The sequence below is a fragment of the Pseudonaja textilis genome, chromosome 2 (genome assembly GCF_049901715.1).
Source record: "Pseudonaja textilis isolate UNSWEBS1 chromosome 2, rPseTex1.2, whole genome shotgun sequence".
Classification (NCBI taxonomy): Eukaryota; Metazoa; Chordata; class Lepidosauria; order Squamata; family Elapidae; genus Pseudonaja; species Pseudonaja textilis.
The window spans coordinates 140,221,945-140,240,267 of NC_141991.1; the positions used below are offsets into that span (position 1 = coordinate 140,221,945).

Here is an 18,323-nt window from a genome sequence, read left to right on the forward strand (position 1 = left end):
AATCTGCAATGAAGGACGTGAGAGATTGAGGTCCATAACCATTAGTGAAGAGTCCTTGTCTTACAGTGAATTGATCTGCCCTGATTATTACACAATCTAATAAAAAAACTACATGAAATCATAGGGAAGAAGTATGCTTACAAATAATATTTCACTCATAATCGTATGCAACTTTGAATCAACTCCTCTTTTAGTTTAATACTACACAGTAATTTAAATGTATCTAGTCCTCAATTTATGACCATCCATTTAGTGAGTGACTGTTCTAAGTTCCGCGATGCTGAAAGCAGTGACTTATGATTGGTCCTCAGATTTACCACTGTTGCAGTGTCCCCCTGGTCATCAGACACTTGGCAATCAGTATATATTTATGACCGGGGTCACATGGTTGTCATTTGTGACCTTCCCAACTGGCTTCTGACAAGCAAAGACAATAAGGAAGCCAGCAGGGAAGCTTGCAAAATAGCTATCATGGAATGTCTTGCTTAATGTCTTCATCACCTAATGACAGATTTTTCCAGTCCCAATTGTGGTAGCAAATCAAAGACTCTCTGGATTGCTTCTTTAGCAATCTTTCCTCGATAAGGTCAACTCTTGACCTGTAAGGTCAAGAGAGAGTGCTGCTATTGAATAGCTACTCAGAACTTTGAATGTTTTAGAAAACCACAGTACCTCTTTCATTTATTTATTTATTTATGTAAAGGTAAAGGTTCCTCTCGCACATACATGCTAATCGTTTCTGGCTCTAGGGAGAGGTGCTCATCTCCATTATAAAGCCGAAGAGCCAGCACTGTCCAAAGACATCTCCGTGGTCAGGTGGCCAGCATGACTAAACACCAAAGGCGCAGGGAACGCTGTTATCTTCCAAAGTGGTCCCTATTTTTCCACTTCCTTTCGAACTGCTAGGTTGGCAGAAACTGGGACAAGTAACGAGAGTTCACTCCGTTACGTGGTGCTAGGGGTAGGAAAACCGCCAAACTGCCGACCTTTCTGATCGACAAGCTCAGTGTCTTAGCCACTGAACCACCGCATTATTTATTTATATCCCCCTTTTACTATTTTTATAAATCACTCAAAGTGGCAAACATCTGTCGTCTCTCATCCTGTAATAGAAAGGCAACAGTACTGAGAGTGGGCAAAACCATGAAAAATTGTACATTTAGATTCAAATATGTTTCCAGCCCACACTGCTGTAGAAATTAACTGAAGCTAAACTACCAGTGGCAGGAGATGCCATTTAGTTTTCTTAAAAAAAAAAAAAAAGTTGGCCAAAATTTGTTTTTATAAACAACAACAAAAGCCCACCATCACCACTTTCCAAGAAGAAATGTAGATGAAAAACAACCACCACCAAATTAGCCATTAGTAAAAAAAAAAAATGTATAGACTTCTTGAAAAGCTAACGAATACTTGTCTTGTAGATTGTGTAGCTAAATCAGGTTGGAAGAGTAGAGGATTGTTCCGTATTCACGTCTGGCTTGCACTGCCCCCTACCTCACACTGGTTGCGTAGGCCACGTTCCTGCAGGCGAGACCAGATGCTCTGGATTCGGCCTGCATGCTCAGGATGGTTGCTGTTGTCTCCACACGAGCATTGATGTTTCAGCATGACAGAGTCATAGACGATGCCTAAAAAAGCAGGAAAAGAGGCACCCAAGTCATTCACAAAGCTGGAGTTTTCTTTGGACTCAGTGAGTCTCGACTGTTAGTTTACACCTGGAGATTGAATCACCCCCTTGGAATCATCTTTCTAGGACAAAAGACAGCTTGGAGGTGAGAAGTTGTGACTTGAAGTCTTTTCTTTTGGAATAAATTTTCTGCAGATGGACGCTTTTGGGATGAAGATTTTTTTTTTCTTAATCCCTGAGAATATGCCTCTTAAAAGTTCTAGGATATGAATGGGATGATTATCACTGTAATAAAAATTGATAAGAGAATGACAGGACAACAGAGTTGGAAGGGACCTTGGAGGTCTTCTAGTCCAACCCCCTGCTTGGGCAGGAAGTTACCATTTCAGACAAATGGTTGCCCAATTTTGCCCTAAACTTCCAGTGTTGGAGCATTCACAACTTCTGAAGGCAAGTTGTCCCAGTGATTAATTAATTCAGGAAATTTCTCTTTAGTTCTAGGTTGCTTCTTGTCCTGCCTTGAGGTGCTTTGGAGAATATCTTGATTCCCTCTTCTTTGTGGCAGTCCCTGAGATATTGGAAGACTGCTGTCGTGTCTCCCCTAGTCCTTCTTTTCATTAGACTAGACATACCCAGTTCCTGCAAGCGTTCTTCATATGTTTTACCCTCCAGTCCCCTAATAACCTTTGTTGCTTCTCCCTATACTCTTTCCAGAGTCTCAACATCTCTTTTACAATATGGTGACCAAACTGGATGCAGTATTCCAAGTGTGGCCTTACCAGGGCACTATAAAGTGGTATTAACACTTCACGTGATCTTGATTCTATCCCTCTGTTAATGCAGCCTAGAACTGCGTTGGCCTTTTTAGCAGCTGCAGTACACTGCTGACTCATATTTAAGTGATTGTCCACTAGGACGCCAAGATCCCTCTCACAGTTACTACTATTGAGCCAGGTATCACTTGTACTATAACTGTGCATTTGGTTTTTCTTGCCTAAATGTAGAATCTTACTTTTTTCACCATAGAATTTCATTTTGTTAGATAGTGCCCAATGTTCAAGTCTGTCAAGATCCTTCCGTATCTTAGACCTATCTTCTGGAGTGTTGGCAAATCCTGCTAGCTTATGCAAGAGGTCAGGTTTAGTGTATCTTTCCGTAATGTATACGTCTTTTATGTAGAAGAAGTTTTGTTTTTAAAACAAAATTACAAAAGTATTCACAACATAAAAATCAGACATCCACTGAGATATAATCCAGGGTGAAACTGTATTATGCACAATTTTAAACGGGGTTTTAGTTAAGACAACGTACTTCTTTATATTACATGTCAAGCTTTATATTTTTAGTTAAATGTTTCATGTGAAGTATTTCTCTTGGTGCCACGCAATTCAGGTTTTTTTTTAAAATCGGTACAATACAAACTCAACATTTCAATAAAACAGTGGCATCCAAAGCAGCATTTTATCAAGTAGTATGTGTGTTTCTCACCTGTACACTTTAAGGTGAATGAATTTCGACTCCCAGAATTCCCCGGCCAACTAGCTTGAAAATTCTGGGAGTTGAAGTCCACACACTTGAAAATTGTCAAAGTCGAGAAACATGGGAATATATTGACATAGTCTAAAGTACGACACCAATGCAAAATAGACATGGGAATGTCTTCTATGATGCATCTATTCAAAATCTGCTCTAAGAGATGAAGAAATAGATTTGGTGGAGGCTAATGGATGAATGGCAGGCAGAAAGAGCTCTGTAATGTTGGCTTTCTTAGCCTGGGGGAGGGGAGGGGCTCTTTTCCTCTTGGCAAAAATCACATGACTGCAGCCCCATATTAAAGCTTGGATGTCTAATGGACAGATGTCCTGGCAACACAAGCAGTCCTCGATTTACAACCACTGTCGAGAGCAGAGTTTCCATTGCTAAGCAAGGTGCCTGCTAAGTGAGTCGCACTCACTTTTATAATCTTTTTTTGCCATAGTTGTTAAGCAAATCACAGCAGTTGTTAAGTGAATCATATGGTCGTTAAGTGAATCCGGCTTCCCCCATGGACTTTGCTTGTGGTGATCAGATGACACACACACACACACACACACACACACACACACACACTGCTACTGTTGTGGCCAAGTGCCCAAATGTTGATCACATGATTGTGAGGATGCCATGATGATTGTAAGTGAGAGGACTGGTGGTTAGTCACATTTTTTTTGTTATAATTCTGAACTGTCACTAAATGAACATTTGTAAGTTGAGGACTTTCCTGGTCAGGAGCAGACAGTAATTGTTTCTCCGTTCATATATTTATATAAGGGTATATGCATAATTTTGTATGTATGTATGTATGTATGTATGTATGTATGTATCTATTTAGTTATGTTTATGTAGTGTATACTGGAGGTGGTGGTGACACTTTGAGAACTGTATGCAACTTCATTTTAATATATGCCAATTAGTGTACATTCCAAGTGACAGTAAAGTTATTCTAAGTCTAGTTAGGGATAGAGGAAGGTGAAGAGGGAAGAGAATCCGAGCATGGCCCCAGATCATGTATCATAATAAGCCACGTTTAGTTTTAACTGTGGTTTGTTCAGCAAGCCACAATCAAGTTCACATTGTGCTACAAATCATGGGTTGCAAGCCAATAGTGAGAATTACATGTCACATACAGATGATGATGTTCCATACCTGATGGAAGAAGAAAAAAGGTGGAGAAAATAACTTGCTGGCTGGAGTTGCATGTCAACTGTTACAGAAGGTGCAACACTAAAGGCAAAACCTTCCCTCTAGTCATGTGATCGTTTCCAATTTTATTGACAATAGTATAGAAGTAGCTTGTCACTCCTTTCTTGCAAGATGCTTGGTTTTTATTTCAGGTTCACCCTATCGCCCTTGGATTTCCTTCTACCTTAATATTCATCAGGTCCAATTCAGGTTAACCTTTTGGAGAACTTTTGCCCAAGTTCAGTTAAGTGCTACCCACTGCTTCAGTCAAAGACAACATCCATTGTCAAAGACGATGAGAAGCATAAATATATATATTTCAGGGGATGTCACCTTGAGTTGTGTGTTTTGGGCAGTTGTATACAATTGAACAAATAAACAAACAACTATCTACACCAAATCAAGGGAAAATTTGGCGTGTTACCTGTGGTGAAGCGCGGTTTGATGGGCTGTTCTGGAACTGGAAGTGGGATGACCTTGGAAGATGTGTCCTGGCTAGGTAGACAGGCGGTGGCTGGAGCGGGTGAGGAATGGGCTCGAGAGAGGGGCCGATGGCTTCCCCGTGAGGCTGGGGTCAGCAACGAGTCAGCAGGCTGCCTTCGGAGGAGCTGTTGCTGTTGCATACGTTGTTGCTGTTCCCAGACATAATGTGCCTGTGGATGGAATTAAGAGTTTGGTCACTTGCAGGAGTCTTAGTGCCCGTCGCTTCCACTAAAAGAAAAAACATTTACTACCCACCTGCCTTCAATCGAGGACCTGTATACTGCACGAGTCAAAAAGTGGGCTGTGAAAATATTTACAGACCCCTCACATCCCGGACATAAACTGTTTCAACTCCTTCCCTCAAAACGACCCTATAGAGCACTGCACACCAGAACAACTAGACACAAGAACAGTTTTTTCCTGAAAGCCATCCCTCTGCTAAACAAATAATTCCCTCAACACTGTTCAACTATTTACAAAGTCTGCACTACTATTACTGTTAATCTTGTCATCACTCCTAATCACTCATCCCCTCCCACTTGTGACTGTATGACTGTAACTTTGTTGCTTGTATCCTTACGATTTATATTGACTGTTTCCTAGTATGATTTGATTGCTGATTGTACCCTATGACTATCATTAAGTGTTGTACGTTATGATTCTCGACTCTTGAGAACGTATCTTTTCTTGTATGTATACTGAGAGTATTTACACCAAGACAAATTCCTTGTGGGTCCAACTACACTTGGCCAACAAAGTATTCTATTCTATTCTATTCCATTCCATTCCATTCCATTCCATGCCATTCCATTCCACTCCACTCCATTCTATTCTATTCTATTCTATTCTATTCTATTCTATTCTATTCTATTCTAAAACTAAAAGGAAGGCTTCTGCACTGGCTTGGCTTAGCAGCTGGCGCCCTCTAGTGCATTTGGGTGGCAAACACATAACTACAGCCACAGAACTAGATGGGAGAGAAAATATCTATGGAGATTGTCAGTCATCCAGGTCAGGGTAGTCCCAAAGGGGCTGAAGAAGCTTCTTGGATGAGAATCGAAACGTCTTCAAAGAAAACCCAGAAAGACCAGTTGCCTCTTGAAAAAAAAAAAAAAGCGCCTTTGGGACGAGAGAGAAAAGAACGGGAAGAAGGGGTGCTCTGTGTCAGGGATCAGAGAAAGCAGCTCAATAAGCTCAGAAGCTTTCTAGGAATATCGAGAGAAGATTTTAGAATCCTTTCCTGGCGCAGACACTCAAAATGAAAGGGTGTTTCTAATCCAGCCTATGAAGCTCTAGGACAGCCTTCCCTGGCTTTGGGGAAATGGGATCAGGGGTGATCATGGGTCAGGCTTGCTAGGGAATTACAGAGTGGCGCCTAAGGCTAACAAAGGCTGCTGGAAGAACATATTTAAGCGGTGCCAATATCAGAAGCCCAAATCATACAATTGTCTTATTGTTGTGTGCGCTTGTGTGGAAGGGAGAGGGAGAAGGAGAAAGCAATCACCCTCTGAGCCGAGAGAGAGCATAATGATGAGAGAGGAACAGTCTTTGTTATATCTGCTCGGAAATTAGACCCACTACCTTCCTTCTGATTTATGTTCCTGCTTCTCTAAGAAACACATTTAGGATTGCCATTAATAAACCACTTTTCTATTGTAGGGAGGGCATGTCTGTTATTTGCCAAGAGCTGTTAAACGAGACGGTTAAATCTATGTGAGGTCATTATGCAAAAGGTATATACAATACCATGGCCAGAAATGACATCATGGGTGTTATTACATCATTGGCATAACCGCTGCACAGATGTTTTGATGTGGAAATCTAGTCCGTTGAATGGGAAACAGTTACGACACAGGAGATCAAATGGCCTCCTGTTTGTTTTATCCTCAGGTATTTCTGAGAAAAACATGGAAATGAAAGGAGCCTCTTTCTTTGGGAAAGAGAGAAATTTAACTCCATCGCGTTCACTATACTTCAAGAGTAGCTGCATCAGTGGGTCTGTGTGCGCACTCCAGCGGTGGGATTCAAATATTTTTTGCCACCAGTTCGGTGGGCATGGCTTGGTGGGTGGGCTTTGCGTGCGTGCACACACATTGCGTGCGCGTGCCAAACACACCCTTTGCGCAGGCGCAGAGGCGTTTTAATTCACCTCCTCCTGCAAGCCTGCACTCTCCCGGTCGCTTCAGCAGCTGCCACGCAGCACTCTGCTGGGCCGCGCAAAGCAGCTGCGCTTCAAATTCAGAGGATAAAGGTGAGCATGGGAGCCAACAGCAGAGCGGTGGAGAGAACTGTTCAGTCTCCGCTGCTCATCGCTGCTACCGGCTTGGCCGACACGGTAGAATACCACCATTGGTGCACTCACACAAAAAAGTACATTTTCGCACCATTGTTGTAGGCTCCCAATCCTGCAGGAAAGACAAACCGCTTGATGCCAGGAGCAAGAACCAAGCAGCCTTCATCTTTGTTCACATACACACTCTTTCAGAAGAAGGGAAATGTTGATTTAAGTTCCCTTTCCCCAGCCTGTTTCCAATACCTGGTGAAGGACAAGCTCCTCTCGAGGCTGCTGACCCAACCGGGAGATCCTCTCTGCTTCCTTGCTGCCGCCTCCCAACGGCGGAGGCTCCCTCTGGCCTTGGGGATGTTCATACGGATCTTCTCCTGCCATGGCCTCCATGTCTTCGGAAGAAGGGATCTGCTGCAGGCGAGGCTTCTCGCTGGATTTGGCCATGCGCTGTGCGGGGGAGCAGGGAGACAATCATTGAAGGGGCAGGTAAGCTCAGCAACCCAAACTCACACCCCGATGCCCGGTGACGGAAACACAAATGGTTGGCAAGTGATCTCAGCTTCAGCCTGTCGCATACACTCGCAGACCTTCACACTTTAAAACGAAATAGTGCGAAACATGTGTCGCCTGTGGGTAAGCCCATTTATCCACAGACGGGCTTATTCATCAGTATACATGGGAAAGATGGGCACTTTTTAAAAGGTATTACCATATATAGCCTCCCAGGGTCATTGGTTGAGATAGGTAGCCATGGAAAGAAAGAAAAAAAGAAAGAAAGAAAGAAAGAAAGAAAGAAAGAAAGAAAGAAAGAAAGAAAGAAAGAAAGAAAGAAGGAAGGAAGGAAGGAAGGAAGGAAGGAAGGAAGGAAGGAAGGAAGGAAGGAAGGAAGGAAGGAACTCTCAGATAAATCGAACCCACTCTGGGAGGGATTCATTTGGCACCTAAAATTCTGAACTTATCTACAAGTATATATGGTATTTTGAGGACTGAACAGCCTTCTGGATCTCGTGAGGTGTCACACTTCCTTGCTACAATAAGCCCTTTCCTTGCTCTGCTGGCAATCCATCTTGTGTGATTTTAGTTATATTTTTTAAAAAAGAAATATGATTAATAATAGCATTATTTGAAAGAGTCAATTTCAGATACACCCCTGAAAGACTGGGGGTATATGCTCTATTGCCAATTCCAGGCCTCTGTGCTTTAAAAAGGTCCCGTGCCCTTAAAAAGCATCCAATATAAATGAACGGCCAGGTGACATTTTCTCCATTAGTAATCTGTCCCCAAATGAACCAGACCTCTTGTGCGGTTTGGGGCAAGAAATTTGTCCTCTCCTCCAACTCCCTGGGATCACATCATCCGGCTCAGTGGCTGAAGAAGACCAAAACTTGGAGCTCACCTTTCCCAGCTGGGTCTGCTGCTTCAGATGCTCCAGGAGGAAAGTGTGGTGCTGCTGGTACGCCAGTTGCTGCTGCACGGTTCGGGGGTTAGATGGCAGAGGCTCTGAGCGGGTCCGTCCCAAGGGCTTATGGATCACCGGCATCGGCAGCCGCTCCGATGGAAGCACTGAAGGGCTGAAGTGAAAGGGGACCGATCCCAGCCCTGGAACTGCGAATGGAGGAGACATGGGGTTGAAGGTACCAGGGGCCACCCCAAAAGGCTTAGAGGCCCATTCACATGTGGTGGGAACAAACCGATCCAGAAAACAGCCCCTGCAAATGCTGAGTGAATTCAGTGTGCATTTCTAGTCTATAGGGGCACAGAGCCATGGTGGAGCAGTGGTTAGAATGCAGTACGGCACGTTAATTCATTGCTCAATCCAGGAGTTCGATCCTGACTGGCTCCAGGTTGACTCAGCTTTCCATCCTTTCCAGGTTGGTAAAATGAGGACCCAAAATTGTTGGTGGCAATATGCTGACTATGTAAACTATGCTTAGAGAGGGCTGTAAACAGGGGTGGGTTTCTACCAGTTCGCACCTATTCACTAGAACCGGTTGTTAACATTCTAAGCAGTTCAGAGAACCGGTTGTTAGAAGAAATTACTGGTCTAATCCTGTAAGGAAGGCAGGAAGGAAACATTCTGGTGTTGCTTACAGAAACTGCCTCTCCGTTAACCCTTATTACATTCTTGGCAGGGCTAGATTTCCTGTCTCAGGAACTTCTCTGGAGTTATTTTTCCCTCCTTTACTGGTACTTTGCTTGTGTGGAGTGACCATTTAAAGTTACAATGGCACTGAAAAAAGTGACATGACCATTTTTCACACTTACGACTGTTGCAGCATCCCCACAGTCATGAGAGGCCAGGTGAGGAGATGCGTGCCTCGATGTGAGTGATGTTGAGTTGGCCACACCCAGCCAGTCACATGACCACCAAGCCACACCCACCAACTAAGCCACGGCCACAGAACCGGTTGTTAAAACATTTGAATCCCACCCTTGGCTGTAAAGCACTGTGAAGAGGTATATCAGTCTTAAGTATTACTGCTAGTGCTATTGCTATGGAAAGAGTCTGTTCTAAATGATGTACCGTAAGCATTATGAAACTTGTCTGTCTTCAGGTTTCTAGTCCACAAGAGTAAAATAAAATCCCTGCAATAAAGAAACAAATGAACCTAACCAAAATGACCTCCCCAAAATACTGTGCCTTTTCACTCTCAGAAACAGAGCCTGCTTATTCTTACTGTAATGATAAAGGGACTGCAATTTAAAAACGGGATAAGCAGGTGGGAATAACTTATACATTCTTACCTCAAATGGCTGACAATCATGGAGAATTATATGAAAACCAGTTTGAAATCACCAACAAAAATCCAGTGTCATCCCAAGAAACACATTAACAGACACTTACCCAAAGCATAAATATATATAAAACACTGAAAATGCAACAATATGGATTAACTATAGCGAAATAGATCTTATATCTCCAGGACTAGCCATTTGGTACCTTTCCAGTAATTTTGGGCTACATTTCCTACAACTGACTTTGTGAGTTTCATTTTCCAAGAGATTAAAATTGGCCCTTTGGATAGGAGGCCAGAGTGTAAAATATCTGCAAAGGGGCCCCATTATTGAACCCTGAAGTATAGGATCTCACTGTAATTTAATTTACATTACATATATATTTGCAATAGTTCTGCCCTTGAGGTAAGTCTGCCTTAAAGCTCTTCTTGTTAATATGCTTGTTGGTGGTTGTTTTTAACGGACTGTGGCATTTAAGTGTTTTCCTTAAGTTGGGAAAAGCCCTCTGCTACTCCTCCTCCTACTCCTCTGGGATTGTCACGCACAGAAAAATGCCCTGCAGTTCCTGAAAGGCTAACCCCAGGGCTTTAGGACATACACCTTGAGCTGATTTTGAATACAGCATCAAGTCGCCTAAGATTTTGCTGCAGTGTTTGAGGTAATCAATGGAAGTAGCAGAGTGAAGGCCTATGTTCAACAGGAAAGCCCCCAACCTCCCCAAAAAACAGAAGCGAAGCAGGAATTTTCTTCTTTGAAAGATAGTAACCATGTGCCACGTCCCTGTTACCTCTCGATAATTATGCTCCTTCTGAAAGGCCTTTCTAGAAATGCCGAATGCTAATACCTGGGGGTGCACACCTCGCTAACGCTGAGTAGGCCTTCGAAGTATTGCTGAACTCCAACTCCCAGCATCTGTCACCCCTGGACAGGCTTTCTGGGGATCATGGGACTTATAGTTCAGCAATCTAAGGGAGGCAAAGTTGCCTGTTTTCTGTGTTTTACGGATTAACAGAGTTGGAAGGGACCTTGTAGGTCATCTAGTCCAATCCCCTGCCTAAGCAGGAGACCCTACACCATTTCTAACAAATGGCAGTCTGGTCTCTTCTTGAAAACCTCCAGTGATGAAGCTCCTATGCTTCCCAAAAGATGAAAGGCCGCCTACTCACCTGTAACCAGAGGAGAGGGCTCCAGAATGATGACAGGATGAAGTCGAGGGGACAGAGGGCTTCCGGGTTCGTGTTGCTCCAGGTTGGCAGGTAGGAACATGGGTGCGTGAGTGCTAGTTAGGACAGGCACCTTGTGCGCAAGGCCTGGGTGTGCCCTGTGGTCACCATCGCTCTGTATGGACAGAATTGGAGAGTGTGATTGAACAGTGTTTCTCTGAATCCCAAGCTAGCCTTCCCTGACATTCTTAAAGGAGCAATGCAGAGAAATTAGCTGGGACTTTTCAAAAAACAAAAACAAAACAGAAAAATAAAAAAAATGGAGTTGAGGACTTTAGGGAAAATTGCAAATCCATGTTAAAAAGATATAAAAAATCTGTTCTGCAAAATTTGTTTAAAATCAATCAATGTTAGAGCAAGTGGTTTAGGGAGTTGACTTCTTAATCTTCTCCAAACTGGCTTTTCTTCCTGCAGATGTTTCACAACTGGGCTTTGTGCATTATCAGTGCACTAACCTACTGGTGATATTACTTGCCTGGTAATGAAACCTCTGCAGGAAGAGAAACAAAGTCAGTAAACATCAAAAACCCAACAATCCTAGGCTATATATATTCACCAACGCGTTAAATTTAGCAGGTGAATTTCAATTCTCCGCCAGCTGTTTCCTTCTTTTAAAAATAACCTACAGGTAGTCCTCAACTTACAATGGTTCATTTAATGACCGTTTGAAGTTACAACATCATTGAAAAAAGTGACTTATGAACTGTTTTCCACGCTTGCAACTGTTATAGCATCCCCATGGCTTGGCAACTGACTGACTCATATTTATGACGATGGGTCATGTGATCACTTTTTGAAACCTTCGGACAAGCAGAGTCAATGGAGAAGCCAGATTCACTTAAGAACCGTGCTGCTAATTTAACAAGTGCGGTGATTCACTTAACAACAAAACTCACTTAACAAATGTCTCACTTAGCAGCAGAAATTTTGGGCTCAACTGTGGTCATAAGTGGAGGACTACTGGTATTTCCACTTAGGATTCCATTGGCCATCTTGATTCTCACTGTCTTCTGCTGCCTTCCTTTCTCAACCTACCACATATCTCAAGACTACACACTTGATTGGATTGCTGTTTTGGGAGTCCATTGCAATGTGTCTAGCAGCTTCCTGGTTAGGGAAGTCAGACTGAAATGTTGTCTGACCTACTGCCTCAGTGCCCTTTTCTCTTGCTACAACCTCTTAAAACATACCCTGGCAGATGCTGCAGAAGTGGCTGGTAATCCAAGGGTGAGAGCTGGGAGAGAGCTGCTGGTTTGAAGAGCATACTGAGCCAGTGAACTTTCCTGCATTCTCAGGCGCTGAGCTAGAGGGGCCTATCAGGAGAAAAAAAAAGAAGGAAAGTAGTCATCCATCCAGTTCAAGTTTCATAACAGTGAAACTTGCCCTGAGAATATTATTATATGTATGGAGGAATTCTCAAGCCTGGGAACAAAGAAGGGAACTTCCAATTCCATGTCAACTCTATTACAGAACCTCATAACCCAAAACCTCAGAGATTAAGTCAGCAGGTTTATCACAAGGGGAAAAAGCATGGTGGCTCATGTGGTTAGGATACTATTATGATGATTGGCAGCCTGGTGTTTGAGACCCAGTTGCTGCTACGGGATGGGGTGAGCTCCCCTCACTCACTCCAGTTCCTGCTGACCCAGCAGTTCGAAAGCAGGCAACCATGGTGGGTACCCACTTTGGTGGGCAGATTAGCGAGGACATGAAAGGAGCCCCCAACTCCTTGATGTCACCAGCCAATCCTTTCAACCCGGAAGCATTTCAGCACTTCCGACATGATTGTAGTAATCACAAGGGGAAAAGGTTAGAGGGCCTTGGAAACTTCGATCCTCTGAGTCATGGTTGAATTCAGAGGATGCAAATCACTCATTTGATACCACAAAAATGTCCATCTGTTCCTCATCTGTAATATTTGTTTAACTGGCCCACACCCACCCTTTACATAAGGGTTAAGGATAGAAGGATTCTCTGATTCTCATGCCAAAGAAAACAACGTCAGAAATAAACGCTAGAAACCTTCAAAGTGGAAAATAAAAATATGTAGGAAGATTAATATGGAAAAATGGGAGGAAGAGAGCCAGGCTTAAATTCTGGGAATAACCACATAAATGGGGCATTCTTCAGAATTGTTAGAACCACCCATAAGAATTGAGATAGCAGATAAATTGCACAAGTGAAACAGGTAAACTCCTTGCATGCACGATTCTGTGCAATAACTCTACTGTATTCATCAAAACCTTTTGAGCTTGCCTGGGAATGTGGAGTGAGGAGAAAGATTAATTGCTGTAGCCCCCCTGCTATGCGTTGTGAAAGGTAACAAGCATCAGCAACAGGTTCAGCCTGGAAATAGGTCTCCATCAGGGATACCAAAGAATCCATATTCTCTTACAGAAGAGTATATGGTTTCACTTTCCTCCAGTTCTGCTTTCTATCAATGTGGCATCAGGGCAAGGCTCTGTATTTATTTAAGCCTTTCTTACTTCACTTTTCTTCTGAATGTACTATTGGGCCGTTGCTACTGCTGAAAACCAAATGGAAGCACAACCTTATATGAGATGAAACTCAAGAGTCCATCAAGCCAGATTCTGTTAACGCTGAACAAGCATTGGCCCTTTAGGATTCAATCCTGCTTAACAAGATTTGGAGTATAAACCTGGGACTTTCTGGGCTCAACTGATGTGCTACAATTTCCCCAGAATAGAAATTGGGGAGTGTAGGAATGAACAAATGTAAAAATAGTAAAATTAGAAGAATATCCAAGAAAACAAAACTATAGCAACAATTTATTTCTTCTTCTTTGCAATCTATTTAAAAATGTGCAAAAACAATGTGGCAAAATGCTATACAGAGTGGGTGGGATTCTTGATGTTCTCTGAGTTAGATGATATTCTTGCAGGCGTTTCATTATCAAATTAGGTACTGTGATCAGCACTGATGATGTTACGTAATTTGGTAATGAAACATTTGCAAGAACACCACCAAGCCAGAGAACACCAAGGATCTCACAGTTCAACTGTGAGCTATAAATATTCTCTTCTATTGATACTGTACTATATAGAGAACATGGAAAGTGGAATTCTTATAGAATAAAAGCAATCAATACGAAACCAAAAACTATCACTGTTCCAGGGTATATTGTGTAATAAGAAACAGACATACTGGGTCTTGCCTCCACAGATAGGATTTTGGTAGGTGGAGCCTTGATCTCAGGGACTCTGCAACACAGCAGAGTTTTCTGTAATACTTCCAATCCAAGAGATGAATTTTTCAGCCTCCATATTAAAGCCGCACACGCAGGATTTGTATCTGATTGCTTCTTTAAATGGGTGACTCATCCACCCCCATGTAAGAGCAGGATATACATTCAGTAAAGAAGTGCAAAATTGCCTCAATTGACAATAAATGCCTTCTAAGATAAAGACAGCTTTGAAAATTAACAGGTAATTTCTGACTGAAGAGCAGAAGCTAATTTGTTTCCTGTTTTACTCAATGGCTAGAGGTTTTGATCAGCTACAAGCAAATGAGTAAGCAGCTATTTCCAAGCCTCTTGGTGGCGCTCATTCTTCATCTCTCAAGGTCCATGTTATCAATTGTCTTGGCTACTCTCCTATGGGTTCCGTACCTCTTGGATAAGCCCCGGCATGGCTCCGTGTTCTGGCACCAGGCTGTCATTGGGTGAACTGCATCCAGAGACTGGGGTGCTGCTGCTGCTGGGGGATGAATCTGCAGGTGAGGAGAGAGGACACAAGGCTTCGGCTATGGGGCAGGCAGAACAAGCAAAGCGAAGGTCAAGGACAACATCCCAGAGTCTGTAGCACAAGCACAACTGGTTGGGGAAGATAGCTTAACCTTGGAATTGGGATCATTCCAGGCTTGTCTTCAAATGAACTGCTTAGAACTGCTAAGGGACTGCTATGCTGAGACCCATCACATCCCCAAGGGTGCCAATTCATTGTCCCAGGAATTATTTCGAATTGCCTATCTCTGCTCCATTCTAATGACAAGGGGGCGCACACCAGAAAAAAAGCCCCTTCTTCTTACCAATAGCTTCTGCGGGGCGCCTTTTCAAGGAAGGGGGGGCGCTTTCCTTCCGGGTCAGTGGGTTTTTGCGCCGTTCAGTTTTTTTAGCTTTACAGCGCAACTTCAGGTTGGGCTCAGAGGCTAAAAAAAGTAAAATAATACAGAGAAGAAGGTCAGAAGTGCTTGGAGCAAAAGTTCACCTAGCTCAGCAGAGATACATATTATGGTGCTCCGCAAGACACTGCGGGGAGAGAGCATTTGGCACCCCAAAAGCAACCAAGGCATTTGCCAGCACACTAGGATAAGCATTATCCAGGACCACAGCAATGCAAATGATCTCAGTGAGATCACCCAGTTTATTTAGTCTCCTCTGTCTTTCAGATAAATGTCTTTCCCAGAGACTTTGGCACCCAAAGTATTACTTTTTAGTTCTCGGGCTTTCCAACTGGTTTTTAAATTAATGTCAATTCGTGTTGCTTTAGTTTTTGAATGGGCACCTTGTGGCCATATATAGTGGTTTTATTTTGCATTTCATTTTGGTTTTATTGCAAATCACTTGAGTTAGTTTTTGACTGTTGGGAGTGGTTTAAAAATTATCTCCCACTGAACAGCTGAACTGAGGGAAAACGCTGGGTTGGAGAGAGCAAAGCCTGATGAAATATTGCCAGCAAAATGGTCAAAATAGCTCTCTAAATGAAATTATGGGAAACATCTGAGGCACATCTCAGCTTCCACTTCCCTTTTCACTGCTTGAAGGATGCAGCTATTTTTATACTATGAAGACCATTTTAGCCTTTTCAAGGGGTAAGCTAAAGATCCAACCCCAACAAGTTGAGGGCCTAGGACAAAAACTAAGTTTAACAGAAATTAGTTTAGTTTACTTTATTGTCATTGCACCTTGTACAATGAAATGGTATTTAATTTCTTCAGTGTACACTATGACTATGAAAATAAACCCAAACACACATCCTTCATATTCTATACATTGAATTGAAAACCCCTGATATTAATATTGCACTATACAGTAGAATTCAATAGAGTTGCTGCCCTGGGATAAAAGCTGTTTTTCAGCCTATTTGTCCTTGTTTTTATTATTCTGTACCGTCTGCCAGATGGTAATAGTTCAAAAAAAGGGTTCCCAGGATGAGATGGATCTTTGAGAATGTTTTGAACTTTCTTAAGGCAGCGGGAGCTATAAAGCTCTTCCAAAGAGGGGAGAGGGCAACCAATGATCCTCTGGGCAATGACATTAACCCTCTGGAGTGCTTTCCTATCTGCCACTGTGCAATTGGCAAACCATACACAAATTAAAAGTAACAGAATTAATATCATATTAATATATTCTCTATGAAAGACTAGACATTGATTTCCCATGTATAGTACATCTCAGTTTAATTTATCTAATATCTCAATATTAGAGGAGCAGCAATCCCAAGGCTGCTCTTTTTTTTTTTTTTTTTGGCTTCTTTCTATTTGTCCCCATTCTTCTTCCTCTTCCCAGAAAGATTTCTGTTCCAAGGAAGTCTTTTGCAAGTCACTGCTTGAGCAAGAGTTTCACATTTTTGTTTATATCACCCACCGTTGCACTTCTACAATGACGGCACATTTCACACCACCTTTCCTTCATTAGCACTTCATTAATAGAGAGCGAGAGATTCCAATTAAATGCCACGGCCATGAATGATCAAGAGAAGTTATTGTTTATTTCTGAATGTAAGATATGATCCTGCATGAATGGATTTGACAGGGATCCATCTTTTTGCAGGAGATGAACAGGGCTACTTTTAGCCCTGAAATCTGTTACTATGTTAGTTATCACTGTTGGAGACTGAACCTTGGGTCTTTATTGTACAAAGCATATGCCTTGCCAAGGATTTATTTCTTTAGAGAGAGTGTGACAACAAATAAGTCAGTGGCCTTTCATTAATTATTTGATGGTTCAGGTTCCCTCCCCGTTGCTACCAAAACATCTTCTAGATGCTAGGAAAAACATCTGGTTTTGTGAGCAGCATATACATTCAGGGTGTGTGGGGAGCAATAAAATAAAACCATTTCAGAAAGATTGATGAAACCAAAGGAAGCCCTGTTGCTAGCTTACAATCAAAATGACACATAAAGAAAAAGAAGGAGGAGAGAGAGAGGGAAAAAAAACTCCGAACACATGGTATCACCTCCTAAAAATCACAATTTAATTCCTAGAATGTTCAGCTGGAGCAAAAGTAAACTGCATGAAAAATAATGATGTGCATGTATCTCAAGTAAGTTCATGTGAACTTCCACTGATTCCTTTCTTTTACTTTTGTTTTTTCTGAACAACCCTTTGACATCGGTTTATTATGCAGGTACAGGCAGTTCCTCATATTAAACGCTGCACTATAAAATGATTCCCTGGCAAAAGTCCAACGTTATTATTGCAGCTATTGTCCAAAGAGGAGCATCAAGGCTGTTCCACTTCCTTTTTTCCCCTATCATTTGGAAACTTAATAGCCTCAAAGAGTAACTCAAATAAGACCTTTTACCTGTTTTCCTTAATGGAAAGTGCTCTGGAGAACCCCTGGAGTTGTTGGGGACAGGAGGAAAGAAAGTATGGAGCATAGGATTCGGTGGGCCTTCGTGTTCCATTGGCTCCAAGGACCTGGATAAAGCACGAGAAAGAGATTTGTGGATAACATCCCTAAATCAGTTTATGATAAAGATTAAGGGAAGGGAATGAGCCTGTGGGTTAGGAAGTCTCCAGTTCAAATCTAGCCTCTTTGCCAAGATTCCCTAGGCTAGAGCAGGGGTCTCCAAACTTGGCAACTTTAAGACTTATGGACTTCAACTCCCAGAATTCCTGAGCTAACATGACTGGAGGAGGAATTCTGGGAGTTGAAGTCCACAAGTCTTAACGTTGCCAGGTTTGAGGACCCATGCCCTAGAATCAGCCCATAATTCACTACTGAAAGTAATTTCACAGATGAATCTCTAGAAGTAGCAATATTCTTGTTCAATTGTAAATGTCAGAACTCAATTGGTCACTACCACCTGCAAAGGCCATGGTTGGCTTCCGAGCAAACATCTCAGAAATGCTTCTAGATCCATGATGGATCATGAAAGGCTGAGGTAACAACTAGCAGGATTGAGTCTGAAGAAATAATCTGAGGAGGTATGACACTTTTCCTTCAAAAGCATTGTGAACAAGTAGCTTTGAAAATCCTGCCCCATTTTGTTCTTCTGAGCA

The 18,323-nt window shown here is 42.4% G+C and overlaps 1 protein-coding gene across 14 annotated transcripts in view; it reads right to left on the reverse strand.

Moving 5' to 3' along the window:
• HDAC7 (histone deacetylase 7) overlaps positions 1–18,323 on the reverse strand; it is a 224,155-nt gene that overhangs the window by 31,749 nt on the left and 174,083 nt on the right. For 12 of the 14 annotated variants that reach the window (XM_087925512.1, XM_087925510.1, XM_087925516.1 and 9 more), the window contains 9 exons: positions 17,623–17,738; positions 15,125–15,244; positions 14,706–14,806; positions 12,268–12,390; positions 11,021–11,192; positions 8,515–8,723; positions 7,368–7,565; positions 4,773–5,001; positions 1,495–1,628 (listed from right to left, as the gene is read on the reverse strand). In XM_087925512.1, coding sequence (XP_087781638.1) covers positions 1,495–1,628; positions 4,773–5,001; positions 7,368–7,565; positions 8,515–8,723; positions 11,021–11,192; positions 12,268–12,390; positions 14,706–14,806; positions 15,125–15,244; positions 17,623–17,738 — 1,402 coding nt within the window. The remainder of the gene's footprint in view (positions 1–1,494; positions 1,629–4,772; positions 5,002–7,367; positions 7,566–8,514; positions 8,724–11,020; positions 11,193–12,267; positions 12,391–14,705; positions 14,807–15,124; positions 15,245–17,622; positions 17,739–18,323) is intronic. The other 2 variants (XM_087925519.1, XM_087925511.1) reach the window with 1 other exon arrangement.